The sequence below is a fragment of the Vipera berus genome (genome assembly GCF_964194415.1).
Source record: "Vipera berus genome assembly, chromosome: 1".
Classification (NCBI taxonomy): domain Eukaryota; kingdom Metazoa; phylum Chordata; class Lepidosauria; order Squamata; family Viperidae; genus Vipera; species Vipera berus.
Genome location: NC_138202.1, coordinates 333,292,389 through 333,308,586, shown reverse-complemented (window position 1 = coordinate 333,308,586; position 16,198 = coordinate 333,292,389). Strand labels below are relative to the sequence as shown.

The 16,198-nt window shown below is 43.2% G+C and overlaps 1 protein-coding gene across 1 annotated transcript in view; it reads left to right on the top strand.

Moving 5' to 3' along the window:
- MSRA (methionine sulfoxide reductase A) overlaps positions 1–16,198 on the top strand; it is a 228,109-nt gene that overhangs the window by 108,755 nt on the left and 103,156 nt on the right. The window contains exon 4 of the mRNA XM_081339974.1: positions 13,944–14,048. Within this exon, the coding sequence (XP_081196100.1) occupies positions 13,944–14,048 (105 nt within the window). The remainder of the gene's footprint in view (positions 1–13,943; positions 14,049–16,198) is intronic.

Sequence of the window (16,198 nt, the reverse complement as noted above, 5' to 3'; positions counted from 1 at the left end):
AGTTAGAAAGGGATACTTAGCCCTTTGAGTCTAAGCCCTATCTTGTACAGGAATTTTCACATTCAATTGGAATTTGCTTTCCTATAATTTGAATCCAACATTTTATGCCCTGAACTTCAGAACAATGGACAAAGTTCCTCACTAACTTTGCATTTCATTCTATTCGAAGAATACTATTTGATTTTTCGCATCCATAATGTTCTATTTTCAAAGTTACACTCTAAGAACTAATGGGATACAATGATTGCATCAATGAGGAAACCCAGGTTTTAATCTACCCCTTTCCCCCCCATCCAGTCATGACCAATTCTCAGAGGCTGCAATCTTCTTGGCAAGATGTTTCAGAATTGGTTTGCCATTGCCTCCTTCCTAAGGCTGAGAGAAAGTGACTAGTCTCAGATCACCCAAGTGGCTTTGTGTAGGCAAAACTAGAACTCCCAGTCTCCCAGTTTCTAGCTTTAACTGCTCCACCAAACTGGTTTCCAGACTACCATAGTATTGCCTGGGTAAATTGGGTTAGGATGCTGAGCTTGTCGATCAGAAGGTCGGCAGTTTGGCAGGTCGAATCCCGAGTGCCGCATAGCAGAGTGAGCGCCTGTTACTCGTCCCAGCTTCTGCCAACCTAGCAGTTCGAAAGCACGTAAAAATGCAAGTAGAAAAATAGGGACCACTGCGGTGGGAAGGTAACAGCGTTCCGTGCGCCTTTGTCGTCTAGTCATGCCAGCCACATGACCACGGAGACGTCCTCGGACAAGCGCTGGCTCTTCGGCTTTGAAACGGAGATGAGCACCGGCCGCTAGAGTCGGAAAGGACTAGCACGCATGTGCGGGGGAACCTTTACCTTTACCTATCTCTCAGCCCAATATAAGGTTGCTGTTTTGGAATTAAAAAGAAGAAATGTGAGTCATCTTGATTTCTGCAGGAAAGGTGGAATATACAAGGTTTGAAATCCCTTAGTAGTAGTCGCTCATCGCCAAATATGGGCTATGGAGGTGTGTGATCCAAAACCCCAATGGAACTGCTTTAAAAGTTCTTGGGCACATCTAGCGGTGTGCGGATGAGCATTATCATGAACCAACATCACACCGGAAGTGGTGCCATAGAAAATTCCACCAAATGTGTTGATGCCAAAGGAGTACTGCTAGTGAAGTTCATGAAGCATGGTTCGACCATCAATTCAGAAGTCTACTGTAAATGTTACAAAAACTCAGATGAGCCATCCATAACAAGCTTCGGGGCATGCTGCCTTCCCTCCCCCATAGCTCAGATTTGGCGATGAGCGACTACTACTAAGGAATTTCAGACCTTGTAAGACGTTATGACAAGTGTCTCAATTTGAATAGTGATTTATGTTGAAAAGTAATGTAATGTTTTCTAATGTGTATAATAAAAGTTCTGTATCTGCGAGTGTCTGTCATTGATAACCAAATGGAGGTTTATTTCCAAATTGCCCTCGTATTAGTGACCAAATGAACACGTAGGAAAGGCTTCCTGTTCTAAGAAAACCCTTTGGCAAGGGACCAACATATCATTCTCCTCATCACCACTGCAGTGATGAGTGTTGCCACCCGTTGATTGTCAATTAGCTCACATATCCTGCATGATTGGTTGCCTAAGTCTCAAAGGTTTGGTTCAAAGCATTTTTGCTGCCTTGTTTTAAACAAAACAATAACAAAACCCATCATTTTGATGAACAGATGCAGAAGCAGACCTTTCTCTAGTTCTTTTCCCTATACCATTGTATACTTTGCACTTCAAAAATAAGAGCAGCTGTTTCCCCATGAGCATTTAATTTCCTTTTCTCCCCCAATGACTAGTGGCCTTGATCGCAAGAGAGAAAATTAATATGGATGAAGGCAATTTTGGTGTGAATTAAATTCACACCTAGCAATGTTTCTAGTTTAGAACCTTTCCAAAAAGTGAATCTGAAAATATAGTGAATATGGAATTCCAAAGAGACAAACAAATCATGATTGAGGATGTTGTCCTTCTGCCTTGTGTTCACGAAAAGATAGGTTTATAGCAGAGTGTGGGAAGCAATCTTCTATTCTAGAAAATGGGCAGGTAAATAGCAAACTGCTTACCAAAACCAGATTTAATTAATTCCCTGTGTGGTTCAAAACTAACTTAGTCTTATTGGTCCCTTACAGCATAATTAATCATCAGTAATAATTTATTTTATGTGGATTCCTGAAGTTAAATATGAGCATAGCAATTCATTAAGAAAGGGATGGGAATTAATGACTTCTAAAAGGTTTGCCACAAAAAACCCTGAAAAGATTTATTTAAAGGCTAATGATTGATGTGTATAGTATTTTATCTGTTAAACTTGGAAGTTTAAATTTGGGTTGAGTCCCAACAGAAATACAGAAATTGCTGTTTGATCATTTGCTAGTGATTAACAATCTTTTAGGGGAAAAGATATAAGATACGGTTTTTCATTTATATTCTTGATAAGGTTCTAGTCCTCAGTGAGCAGGAAATCTCGCAGGAAAAAAATAGGACTACACTTTATCTTTGTACATATTAATGAGTGCTTTGATTTATGATAACTTTGATCCTATGAAGTAATACAAATTCACTTTCTGATTGATGAACCTTATGTAGCCAAACATGCATGATAGATCTGCAACAGGGTAAGGACTTGAAAAGTACAGATATGTTTTGGAAAAATATATATAAGTAATTTATATAATTTATACATAATTATGAGGGAAGCCAACCAAAGTCGTTTTGGAGAGTGAGACCAGCAGCATATAAATTAAATAAATAGGAAAAAAGGAAGCCCCCAAACAGGTAATTAGAGTTAAGCATATTCTGCAATCATAAAATCCTGATCAATTTATTGACAATGGAGTGTAGAAGAAGTTAAATTGGAATATGGTAGAATATCTTGGAAGAGGGCATGACTAGCTAGAACTCTAAAGAGGAAAATTCCACATTGCTATATTCTGTTGGAGATCCACCTTAATATAGGTCAGTTTTTTCATGCAGCTATTGATTTTTATGCAGCTTTTTCTTTTTTGAGGAACATGAGAAATGTCCACAGTTCAAAAGTGAGTTAAGACAAGGGATCATGTAAAGACCCACCTCAACTAGCCATCCAAGAAAGCAGAACTCTTGAAACAGGCATTGTCTCAAAAGGTACTTTTATTATGGGTTAATGACAATAGGGAAGTCAAGGCGAGATCTGCGGAAAATCCTGCTTAAACGGTATAGTTAAACTAGCAATCTTCCTCCTCCCATCAAAGTCATAACGTCCATTTGAAATCCAGCCAATCCACAGGCGGCACGATGTTTTGGTAATTGGTACAGTTGGCGCACATCTCTTTTTTAAAAAAATTATTTTATTGCTTTTATATAAACATATATTTAAACAAAAAAAATACATATAAAAAACAAGACATGACATAAACAATACAATCAACAAGATGTGTCTTTGCGCACATCTCAAGGTCTTCTCCAGTTTCGTTTCTTCATAACTGTCTTCCTGATAAGGGAGACACATTCTTCTCTGAAGTGGATAGAGGTGGGAGAGTAAAAAGCAAAAGTTATCCCAAGCGAAAGCACATCCCCCTTCCCAGCAGAATGGTAGGCCCCAAACAAAAGCACATACCCTATGTAGGAAAACCAATATTGGTTTGGGGATTTGACAGACCATGTTTGGAGGAGAGCCCCAAATTGTTAATTGTGAAATAGGTGCTTTCAGTGGCTAAGCTTGTAAGCCGCCCTGAGTCTTCGGAGAAGGGCGGGATATAAATGGAATAAAAATAAAAATAAAAATAAAAATATAAAGCCTAAAGCATTCATTTTGCCCCTAAAAGCTCCATAAACACCCTTAGATGCCAAAGACTAAGCATTTAACTTCAAAAGATACTGGCAAATCACAAACTGCTCTCTGGCCATACTTTTTGTACTGATCTATAGTAACATGTATGATAAGCATCACACTGATAGGTTTGCATGTTATCTGCACATGAAAGCGATATGTATGCATGGTTATGTTGATAGAATTATTACTTTGTGTAGAAGTTATATCACTGGGTCAGTTCTTCTCTATTTTAGGAAGCCTTCTGATATTTAGCATAGAAGCAACCACTGGCAAATTGAAAAATTTCTTTCTCTTATTTAAATATATAGACTAAGGATACTATATATTAGGTGTGAAGTTAAAGATATATTTTAAGTAGGGGCTCAAATAGGAACTGGAAGGCCAGAACTAAGCTGAAAAAAGAGATAAGTGGGTGAAAAAAACTAAGAGAAAAACTGAGAGTGTTAATTGAGGAGGGAATTTCCACCTAAATTGTTGGGAGGAGAAATTCCAGCAAGCCTGACTCTTCCAAATTTAGGCAGATATGTTCTGCTCTATAGCCTTTTAAAATAAGTAAATTATGACATAAAAATAAACGGTAATTGAATATGGATTTTCTGATTTGTTGATAATGTGCCATTGATAATGTCTTATGTTTACTCTTAGCAATCACATAGATAGTTTTTCTCTAGTGATGGCCTGTCCGTAACCTGTCCTTTAACTCAAACATTGCTGAAAAAGGAAATGGATGTCACTTAAATAGAACCCATGGTTATGACCACATTTTTATGCACATTCCCACCACTGTGCTAGCAGTGTAAACAATTATTACATTTATTTTCCTCATCTTAAAGGCAAAAGACATGCTACATTTTTCTACAATCTAGCGTTTTGTCACAACATTAATTGAATATTTTTGTTTTGCTTTCCTGCTCCACATTTAGACTATCACTACTTGGTGGATAGTGTTTATTTCTCTTTTTATGCTAAAAGTTACATTTAACACAAAAACATTGGTGTGCTCATCAACAATAAGATGTTCTGCAGCATTTCAGAAATAATTTTATTATGCTCAGTGATTGCTTTATCAAATACTCCAAAGGTGTTTTCCAGATGAAGGTTTTATTTAGCAAGAGTCCTGCTTCATTTATTTTATTGGATGGTGGGAAACACTGTTATACAATGCACTTGGATGTTACCACAATCCTCTGTTTAATGCATCCTCTAAACACCATTTTCCTCTATCTTTCATTACCATTGAATTTGGCCAACGAAACCTGTATTAGTTCATTTGCAGTTTATATCAGTGTTATTCCATCAGACCCCTTTATGAATTACTGCCTTGTTGTGGCGAACAGGCTTGCATAATTCAATGAAGTTGTGAGCTGTGCCATGCAGGGCCAACCAAGACGGACAGGTCATAGCAGAGAGTTCTGACAAAACGTGATCCACTGGAGAAGGAAATGGCAACCCACTCCAGTATCTTTGCCATGAAACCCCATGGACAGTACCAAAAGGCAAAAAGATATGACGCTGGAAGATGAGGTCGGAAGGCATCCAATATGCTACTGGGGAAGAGCAGAGGGCTAGTATTAGTAGTGCCAGAAAGAATGAAGCGACTGGGCCAAAGCCAAAAGGACGCTCAGCTGTGGATGTGTCTGGTAGTGAAAGGAAAGTCCGATGCTGTAAAGATTTTTTTCTCCATAGGAACCTGGAATGTAAGATCCATGAATCAAGGAAAGCTGGATGTGGTCAAACAAGAGATGACAAGACTGAACATCGACATCTTAGGAATCAGTGAACTAAAATGAACAGAAATGGGTGAATTCAGATGACCATCAGGTATACTACTGCGGGCCAGAATCCCTCAGAAGAAATGGAGTAGCCTTCATAGTCAATAAAAGAGTAGGAAAAGCAATACTGGGATACAATCCCCAAAATGACAGAATGATCTCAGTTCGAATCCAAGGCAAACCATTCAATATCAACAGTAGTCCAGTTCTATGCCCCAACCACCAGTGCTGAAGAGGATGAAATTGACCGGTTCTATGAAGCCCTACAGCACCTTATAGAACTAACACCAAAAAATGATGTCCTTATCACCATGGGGGAAGTAGGAAGCCAAAAGATAATTGGAATAACAGGAAAGTTTGACCTTGGAGTACAAAATGAAGCAGGGCACAGGCTGATAGAATTTTCTCAAGAGAATACGATGGTCATAGCAAACATTCTTTTCCAACAACCCAAGAGACGGCTCTACACATGGACATCACCAGACGGTCAACACAGAAATCAGATTGACTATGTGCTCTGCAGCCAAAGATGGAGAAGCTCTATACAGTCAGTAAAAACAAGACCAGGAGCTGACTGTGGCTCAGACCAGGAGCTTCTCGTTGCAAAATTTAGGCTTAAATTGAAGAAAGTAGGGAAAAGCACTAGGCCACTCAGGTATGAATTAAATCATATCCCTGTTGAATATACAGTAGAGGTGACAAATAGATTTAAGGAATTAGATCTGATAGACAGAGTGCCTGAAGAACTATGGATGGAGGTTCGCAACATTGTACAAGAGGTAGCAACTAAAACCATCCCAAAGAAAAAGAAATGCAAGAAAGCAAAATGGCTGTCTGAGGAAGATTTGCAAATAGCCGAGGAAAGGAGGGAAGCGAAAGGCAAGGGAGAAAAAGAAAGATATGCCCAATTGAATGCAGAATTCCAGAGAATAGCTAGAAGAGACAAGAATGCCTTCTTAAATGAACAGTGCAAAGAAATAGAAGAAAACAATAGAATAGGGAGAACTAGAGATCTCTTCAAGAAAATTGGAGATGAAGGGAATGTTTCATGCAAAAATAGGCATGATAAAGGACCAAAATGGCAGGGACCTGACAGAGGTAGAAGAGATTAAGAAGAGGTGGCAAAATTACACAGAAGAACTATACAAGAATTTAATTTAATTTAATTTAATTTATTAATATTTCTATACCGCCCTTCTCCCGAAGGACTCAGGGCGGTGTACAGGGCAAGAATAAAACACAGAGATTTACAAAAAATAAAAGATAATTAAATAGATGCCCGATTAAAAATACAATTAATACATGGTAAAAACCCCAATAAAAATAGTAAAAAGACCCCACTAATCCCCCCTCAGGCCAGGCCGGCTTGCTCGAACAAGTATGTTTTCAGGTCGCGGCGAAAGGAGCGAAGATCGGGCGCCGTCCGGAGCTCAACCGGTAACTGGTTCCATAGCTCCGGGGTGCCCACAGAGAAGGATCTCCCCCTGGGGGCCACCAGTCGACATTCTCTGACCGGAGGCACCCTGAGGAGACCCTCTCTGTGGGAACGCACAGGGCGGAGGGAAGTAGACGCCGGCAGCAGGTGTTCCCTAAGGTACTCCGGACCCCTGCCATGTAGGGCTTTAAACACCATTACTAGCACCTTGAATCTCACCCGGAAGACAACTGGCAACCAATGCAGCTCACGGAGCAGAGGTGTGACATGGGAGTATCGGGAGACTCCCAACACAACTCTCGCGGCTGCATTCTGTACCAGCTGGAGCCTCCGGGTGGTCCTCAAGGGAAGCCCCATGTAGAGAGCGTTACAGTAGTCTAGACGAGAGGTCACGAGCGCGTGAGTGACTGTGCATAAATCATCCCGGCTTAGATAGGGCCGCAACTGGCGCACCAGGCGAACCTGGGCGAAAGCCCCCCTAGTCACAGCCACCATGTGCTCTTCCAAGGTGAGCCGTGAATCTAGGAGGACTCCCAAGTTGCGAGCCCTATCTACGGGGGGTAATAATTCACTCCCCATAGAAAGAGATGGAATATCCGAATAGACCCGGGATGAAGGTATGCAAAGCCACTCGGTCTTGTCGGGGTTGAGTTGAAGTCTGTTCCTCCCCATCCAGACCTGAACCGCCTCCAGGCAACGGGACATCACGTTGAGGGCATCACTGGGGTGGTTTGGGGTAGAAAGAAAAAGCTGGGTATCATCAGCATACTGATGATACCCAACTCCAAAGCCACGAATGATCTCACCCAGCGGTTTCATGTAGATGTTGAACAGGAGAGGCGAGAGGACCGACCCCTGAGGAACTCCGCAAACGAGAGACCTCGCGGTCGACCTCTGCCTTCCTGTCAACATCGACTGCGAGCGTCCCTGGAGATAGGAGGAGAACCACTGTAAGACCGTGCCTCCCACTCCCAATCCCCTGAGACGGCGCAGCAGGATACCATGGTCGATGGTATCGAAAGCCGCTGAGAGGTCTAATAGGACTAGAACAGAGGAATGACCCCTGTCCCGAGCCCTCCAGAGATCATTCACCAGCGCGACCAATGCCGTCTCCGTGCTGTGCCCGGGCCTGAAACCCGATTGGTACGGGTCTAGATAATCCGCTACATCCAGGACCAAAGGGAGCTGGTGCGCCACCACACTCTCAACAACCTTCGCAAGAAAGCGAAGGTTGGAGACCGGACGAAAGTTGTTCAATACAGCTGGGTCCAAAGCAGGCTTCTTGAGGAGAGGCCTCACCACCGCCTCTTTCAAGATGGCAGGGAAGCTACCCTCACTCAAAGAAGCTGATATAACTGCTTGGAACCAGCTGCGTGTCCTCTCCCAGGCTGCATAAACCAGCCAGGAAGGGCACGGGTCCAATAAACATGTGGTGGAGCTCAGTCTCCCCATAATCCTGTCCACTTCCTCCGGAGTCACAGAATCAAACTCCTCCCAGGTGATATCGACAAGACCGCCCGTGTCCTGATCGCCAGACTCTGCCCAGTCAGAGTCCAAACCGGTCCGAATCCGAGCGATTTTGTCCGACAGATAATTATTAAACTCCTTGGCACGACCCTGCAAGGGTTCCTCCCTCACCTCCTGATTAAGGAGGGAGCGAGTCACCCTAAACAGAGCGGCCGGGCGATTATCTGTGGACGCGATAAGGGTAGCGAAGTGATTAGACCTCGCCACCCTTATCGCAGCGAGATAAGACCTAATGTAGGTTCTTAGTCGCAATCGGTCGGATTCGGATCGGCTGGACCTCCAACCGCTCTCTAGGCCCCGTCTCCGACGCTTCATCTCCCGGAGCTCCGCGGAGAACGATGGAGCTCGACGGGATCTGCATCAGGTCAGGGGCCGCAAGGGTACAACTCGGTCAAGAGCCTCAGTGGCTGCCCTTTCCCAGGCTTCCACTAAGGCATCTGCTGAGCTGTGAGTGGGGGAGGCAGGTGGGGACCCCAGCGCTGCCTGGAACCTCTCGGGATCCATTAAGCGTCTGGGGCGGTACCATCTAACTGGTTCCACACACCCACGGCGGGGGGTAGCAAAACGGAAGACCAGCCGCAGGAGATGATGATCGGTCCATGACAGGGGCGTAATAATTGGAGAGCCCCCACCAAGATCATCTAACCACCGACCAGATAAGAAAACTAGGTCAAGGATGTGGCCTCCCTCATGAGTCGGTCCTGAAATTACTTGCGTCAGGTCCATGGCCGTCATGGAAGCCATGAACTCCCGAGCCAACTCAGATGATCCTCCCAGAGATGGTAGATTGAAGTCCCCCAAAACTATAAGTTTCGGGAACTCAATCACCAACCCAGAGAGGACATCGAGGAGCTCAGGCAGGGCTGCTGCTGCGTGACTAGGCGAAAGGTACACCAGCAGCAAGCCCAACTGCGCACCAGGGCCGCATCTCAAAAAGAGACTCACATCCGACTATCTGGGGAACGGTGGCCTCCCGCGGACCTAAGGTCTCCCTCATAACAACAGCCACTCCCCCACCCCTACCCTGAGCCCGAGGCCGGTGTAGCACCCGGAAACCTGGTGGGCAAAGATCAGCCAGAGGAATACCGCCCTCTGGGCCCAACCAAGTCTCCGTGATGCAGGCCAGGTCCGCCTGCTCACACTCGACCAAATCACGGACGAGAGGAGCTTTATTAACGACAGACCTGGCATTCAAGTACACCAGCCGGAGCTCAGGAGGCTGCACATCCTCACTCCCGGGACCTCGGGGAAGAACAAGAGGGTCGGAACGCCTCACCGCTTGCAAGTAGCGGAGAGGCCTTCCCTGACATCGATACGGCCCTCTGTTCCTGCACCTGCTGCCATTCCCTAACGTCGTGGGAATGGGCACTCCCACGACTTGCCCTGGAGCCCCGGGGGCAACCGACCCCCGCTCCTCCCCTCCGCGATCAATCCCGGCCCTGGCCTGAACAACAGTTGCTGGACTGCCCCCCGTATCCGAACAACCAAAAGAAATTCCCACCCCCCTCCCTAACCTCCTAAAAAATTTAACCAGAAAACTAATCAGGGGCCTCTTGTTTGGTTTATATCGGCGGCCCCTACCCGTGCCCAACCATCTCTCAGGGTCCCAGTAATCGGGCCCTTCATCAAGAGGAGGTGTAAAGAATAAGGCGGGTCGCTCCCAGGATGGGGGGGACCCCCTGAGAGCATATAAGACCGTGCTAGAATAAGTCAGACGCATGATCTTAAAAAGGTCCGACAAAAAAGACAGCAAGGCAGACCAGATCGACACGGGAGGATCTTAAAATTAAATAAGTCGAAGGCAAATGACCAGAAAGCCAGCCCAGCTCCACTGCCACTAGAGCTGGGAAACCCCGGAGCAGGTCGAATCCCACCCTCTCACGGCGGTCGAGGCCGGGGAGCAGCCTGGTACATAGAACCGGGGAAGCAATACCACCCAGAGCTCTCACCTCTGAGAGGCAGCAGATGTAAAATCATAACCACTCTCCCACAGTGGTTATAACCCGGACCTTCCATTATAGGGGAGGGGGGAGAAGAGGGAGTTAGGGCCAAAGAGTCTATAAATACATCAGGATTAATAAGCCGGTATAGTCACAAAATGGTAGGAGAAGTTCCAATTATATAAGTCACTTCCATGTTGCAAAAGACTGGATGATAATCAGTCAAGAAGGAAACCACAACATGGTCTAACCATTTTCTGGCGGCGCAGAGATTAAATTTTGCCTCACAAATGTCCGAGGCAACAGCGTCCGCATTCCACCACCAGGTCAGGTCACCATGTCAGAGAGGCCAACTCGCTTCACTGTCAGCCCTCTCGGACACCAGCCAGACGACGTCTCCACCACTCCAGCGTTTTCACCCCCCCGCCGCTCCAAGCCGCGATTCATAGTCAGTCCAGCAACACGCGGCTCCCCAAGCAGCAGGAAGGCGTTCCGGAGCACCACCGAGCTGTAAAACAAATTAATCCAGGCATCGCAGGTCTCAGGAACGCCAGCAGGCTCCGAAGAGGGGGTCTCGAGACCCCCGCTGCACAGATGGTCAGCCGGTCGGCGCCACGTTGAGCAGAACTCCAGTGGAAAATCCGGCTCTTTCCGGGCACTTCAGTAGCCTCAGCAAGCTCCATCGGGGCTCCGCCCAACTCCTCCGCGTTCAACAGCCTCCATCGGAGTTCGCCGGGCCCCTGCGGCACCGACAGACAGCTGGTCAACGCCGTACAGCAGAATGAGCTTAACGTCCCTGATAACCACGATGAGGTGGTCACTGACCTCGAGCCAGACATCCTAGAATGTGAAGTGAAGTGGGCCTTAGGAAAGCTGAGCAACAACAAAGCTAGTGGACGTGACAGTATTCCAGCTGAGCTATTCAAAATCTTAAAAGATGCAGTAAAAGTGCTACACTCAATTTGCCAGCAAATTTGGAAAACAACAGTGGCCACAGGATTGGAAAAGATCAGTTGACATTCCAATTCCAAAGAAAGGCAGTGCCAAAGAATGTTCAAACTATCGCACCATTGCACTCATTTCCCATGCTAGTAAAGTTATGCTTAAAATCCTACAACCTAGCCTCCAGCAGTATGTGGATCGAGAACTACCAGAAGTACAGGCAGGATGTAGAAGAGGCAGAGGAACTAGAGATCAAATTGCCAACATACGCTGGATCATGGAGAAAGCTAGAGAGTTCCAGAAAAACATCTACTTCTGCTTCATTGACTATGCTAAAGCCTTTGATTGTGTGGACCACAACAAACTGTGGCAAGTTCTTAAAGAGATGGGAGTACCAGACCATCTTATTTGTCTCTTGAGAAACCTATATGCGGGTCAAGAAGCAACAGTGAGAACTGGACATGGAACCACTGATAGGTTCAAAATTGGGAAAGGAGTCCAGCAAGGCTGTATACTGTCGCCCTGCCTGTTTAACTTATATGCAGAGCACATCATGAGAAAGGCAGGGCTAGATGAATCGAAAGTTGGAATTAAGATTGCCAGGAGAAATATCAACAACCTAAGATATGCAGATGATACCACTCTAATGGCAGAAAGTGAAGAGGAACTAAAGAGCCTCTTGTTGCTGGTAAAGAAGGAGAGTGTAAAACATGGGTTGAAACTTAAAATTACGAAAACCAAGATCATGGCATCCGGCCCTCTCAATTCCTGGCAAATAGATGGGGAAGAAATGGAGGTACTGACAGATTTTATTTTCCTGGGATCCAAGATCACCGCAGATGGGGACTGCATCCAAGAAATTAAAAGATGCTTACTCCTCGGGAGGAAAGCCATGGCAAATCTAGACAGCACACTAAAAAGCAGAGACATCACCCTGCCAACAAAAGTGCGTATAGTCAAGGCTATGGTCTTCCCAGTTGCAATGTATGGCTGTGAAAGTTGGACCATAAGAAAGGCTGAACGCCAAAGAATTGAAGCCTTTGAACTATGGTGCTGGAGAAGACTCCTGCGAGTCCCTTGGACTGCAAGGTGATCAAACCGGTCAGTCCTAGAGGACATCAACCCTGACTGCTCTTTAGAAGGCCAGATCCTGAAGCTAAAACTCAAATACTTTGCTTACCTTATGAGAAGGAAGGACTCACTGGAGAAGAGCTTCATGCTGGGAAAGGTTGAGGGCAAGAGAAGTAGGGGACGACAGAGAATGAGGTGGCTGGATGGAGTCACTGAAGCAGTAGGTGTGAGCTTAAATGGACTCCAGAAGATGGTAGAGGACAGGAAGGCCTGGAGGAACATTGTCCATAGGGTTGCGATGGGTCAGACACGACTTCGCAACTAACAACAACAACAAATGTCATAAATTAAAAAATAACATTGTAATGCTATTTCTGATAGAATTGTTGTTAGCATGTAAAATGAGTGCAATGGTGCGATAGTTTGAACATTCTTTGGCACTGCCTTTCTTTGGAATTGGAATGTAAACCTGTCCGTCTTGGTTGGCCCTGCATGGCATAGCTCATAGCTTCCTTGAATTACGTAATACAGGTTTCCTTGGCCAAATTCAATGGTAATGAAAGGTTTTATGATATTACTGTGTGATAAAATTTCATTTCTTTTCATACCCTACTTCTTTAATCAGAGGTGATACAGCTGAGAACAGTGAGGCCAAGCTAAAAGTAATAGAGGTTACAAGAAACTTTGCTGAAATAATCTGAGTTTTGTAACAAGCAGTTGTTAAAATGAGAAATACTTTGATAATAATGAAGGCAAATATTAAACTGTTAAAGTAGTTTCCCCCCACAAACTATGATATATGATTCTTATAAATGTCCTAGCAATTTTCCCCAGCTCAACACCCCCCCCCCCCCCATGCAATGTGATTAGTTTCCAGGGTCATTTTCTCTTGACAGAGATGGGCAACCTTCAGATACCTGTCACCACTAACTTTTTTTATGCTACTTTCAGAAATAGAGAAGATGTTGCTGAAAAAATTTGGCAGAATCCTTTTCTCTATATTATTAGTTTAGAAGAAACCTGCAAAATATGTATTAATCTAGAAATATAGCATTATCTATTTTCCTTTCAAAAATGAAGCCACCCACTCCCTAAATAGTAAGGAGAGAGCCAGAACAATAAGGTGCTGAAACTGCCTCTTGCCATCTCCTCCCTGCCGTACTTGTCACCCATGTGATCTCATGACTTTATTGCCATGCCTTGCAGAGCTGGAAAAAATGAAGTAAAAAAGTGTAGTTTCCCAAAGGAATAAAGCATTGCCATTTCTGAAACTACCAGAAAAAGTGGCATGGCTTACAACCGTTAATAGCCAGTCTTTTTCTCTCCACATATTTTTACTTGTTTAACGTAGTAGGGAATAATAAATACATTCCTTGGGTTGGTTTCAATGATTAATATTCTTGTTTCTTATTATTTCATTGAAGGCAAAACTGGCCATACTGAAGTTGTGCGAGTGGTATTTCAGCCGGAAACCATCAGCTTTGAGAAACTGCTCAAGGTCTTCTGGGAGAATCATGACCCGACACAAGGTAGTGTGATGAGTGAGCCAGTATTTAATTATCTTACTAATTACAGCTGGGATAATTAGTGTTTGAGCTGCTTGGAAGAGATGAACCTTGAAATCACACCACAGCTCAAGAGCATGATTGCAGGCATTTATTGATGAGATGCGAAGCATGAGGAACTAGAATTTCACAAGCCGCCGTCCTCCCCCCTGCCTCCAATAGATGTCTGTGCTGTGAAAATTCCCACAGAGAGACTTATAAGGCAATAGAAATTCTTTTCACCTTTGGATTCTTACACCTTCTTCTTTAATGCAATCTCTCGCCTTTCAGATTAAAGGTCTTCTTTCTACATAGCTACACAGTTGATCATTTCAGTTACGATGTTTATGACTTTGGTCTATTTCATTTTTTTGTGGTATCTTTTATGCTGAGAAAAATACCGGTAATAATAAAATGATGCATGTAGAATAACAGTGTGGTGGACAGGTCTTATAATCAGTATTTTGCTCAGTGCTTTCAGGCGGCCTGTAATATGCCATTAGAAAGAGAAGGTAAATACTATCATATGATTTCATGATGGCATGAACATACATTTATGGCTAAATCTCCAACATTTTGTAAGATTTAATATAACAATTATTATTATTATTATTATTATTATTATTATTATTATTATTATTATTATTATTATTATTATTATTATTATTATTATTATTATTATTATTATTATTTCATAAATAACATACCTAATGCTCTTTCTTCCTCTATTTTTCCCTCAACAATAACAATGTGAGATGAGTTGAGCTGAAAGAGAGTGATAGGCCAAAGTCACCCAGTCAGCTTTCACGCCTAAGGCAGGACTAGATCATCACAGCTCTACTTCACATATTTCATTTCACAGTTTCATATGAATATGCTCAATTCCTGCAAAATCTCAGAAAACCTCTTGAGAGATTTTGAAATAACATAACATCTAACGATCTTCATAGATTTCTGTTATTAATATAATTAGATAGATGATAGATAGATAGAAAGATAGAAAGATAGATAGATAGATAGATAGATGATAGATAGATAGATAGATAGATAGATAGATATAGATATAGATATAGATATTAGAGCTCTACAACCTTCAGCTATACTCTGCCACAGTATATAAAGGTAAATAATGGTCTTAATCCCACAGTCCTGTTTTCCAATGGTTCTTCCTGATATATTCAAGGAATATTCAAATATTCAAATTGGGTGATTACATTCAGAACAATTTGAATATTCTTTGATTTGCAGGCCCAATCCATAGGTGTCACTGACAGGGTACTACTGGCCCATCTTTAAGAAAAGAAGAGGGTGTGATAGCTTTCTCCTGCAGAAGCTTGAGATATGTCATGATCTTTCAATGAAATACTTCTCCAGTCATCCTCTTTCAAATAGGATATTGAAGAATAAGAAAGAAATATAGTTTCAGCGTTTTGGATCATTCTTTTTAAAGAGGATTATTTTCTGTTGACTATATTGCAAACCTATATATTGCATGTATAACAATGTACACATACTAACACACATTAAAGAGAGATCTAATTTGGTACTAAGGAGAATTTCCTTCAGTAAGAATAATTAATCAATGGAACAGCTTGCTACCATAGTTGTGGGTACAAGATAGATTCCTTGTGAAGACCTTTGCTGAAGGTCTTCAAGAAAAGGTTGGAGAGCCACTTGTCCAGAATGCAGTAAGGTCTTCTGCCTTGGATGGGGTTGGACTAGAAGACCTCCAAAGTCCCTTCCAGGTGTATGATTCTATATCTGTCATGGCAACCATTTGGGGAAAATGCAAGCTTCCTTCAGTAACTGTTTTATGAGAGTATCCATGATGTGTTCTCAAAATATCAAATACAGCAACTGATCCTAAAGTTTTTGGGAGATTTTAAATATATGATAATATGATATGCTTTATTTAGCTGTCATTGAATGGGGGGAGGAATGCAATTTCTCCCACTGTAAAATGCTAAGAAGATAGCTAAAATATAGAGAAATAAAATAGGGACTTAGGACTCAAAGCACTTAAGCAAAATGCCTTTTTTTGCTACTTTTTCCTTTTGTCTTTCCCACTGTTCATTTTGGAACTTCCTTCCTTCCTTCCTTCCTGATATCTTTTCTGCAAAGTGCTTATCTTTGCA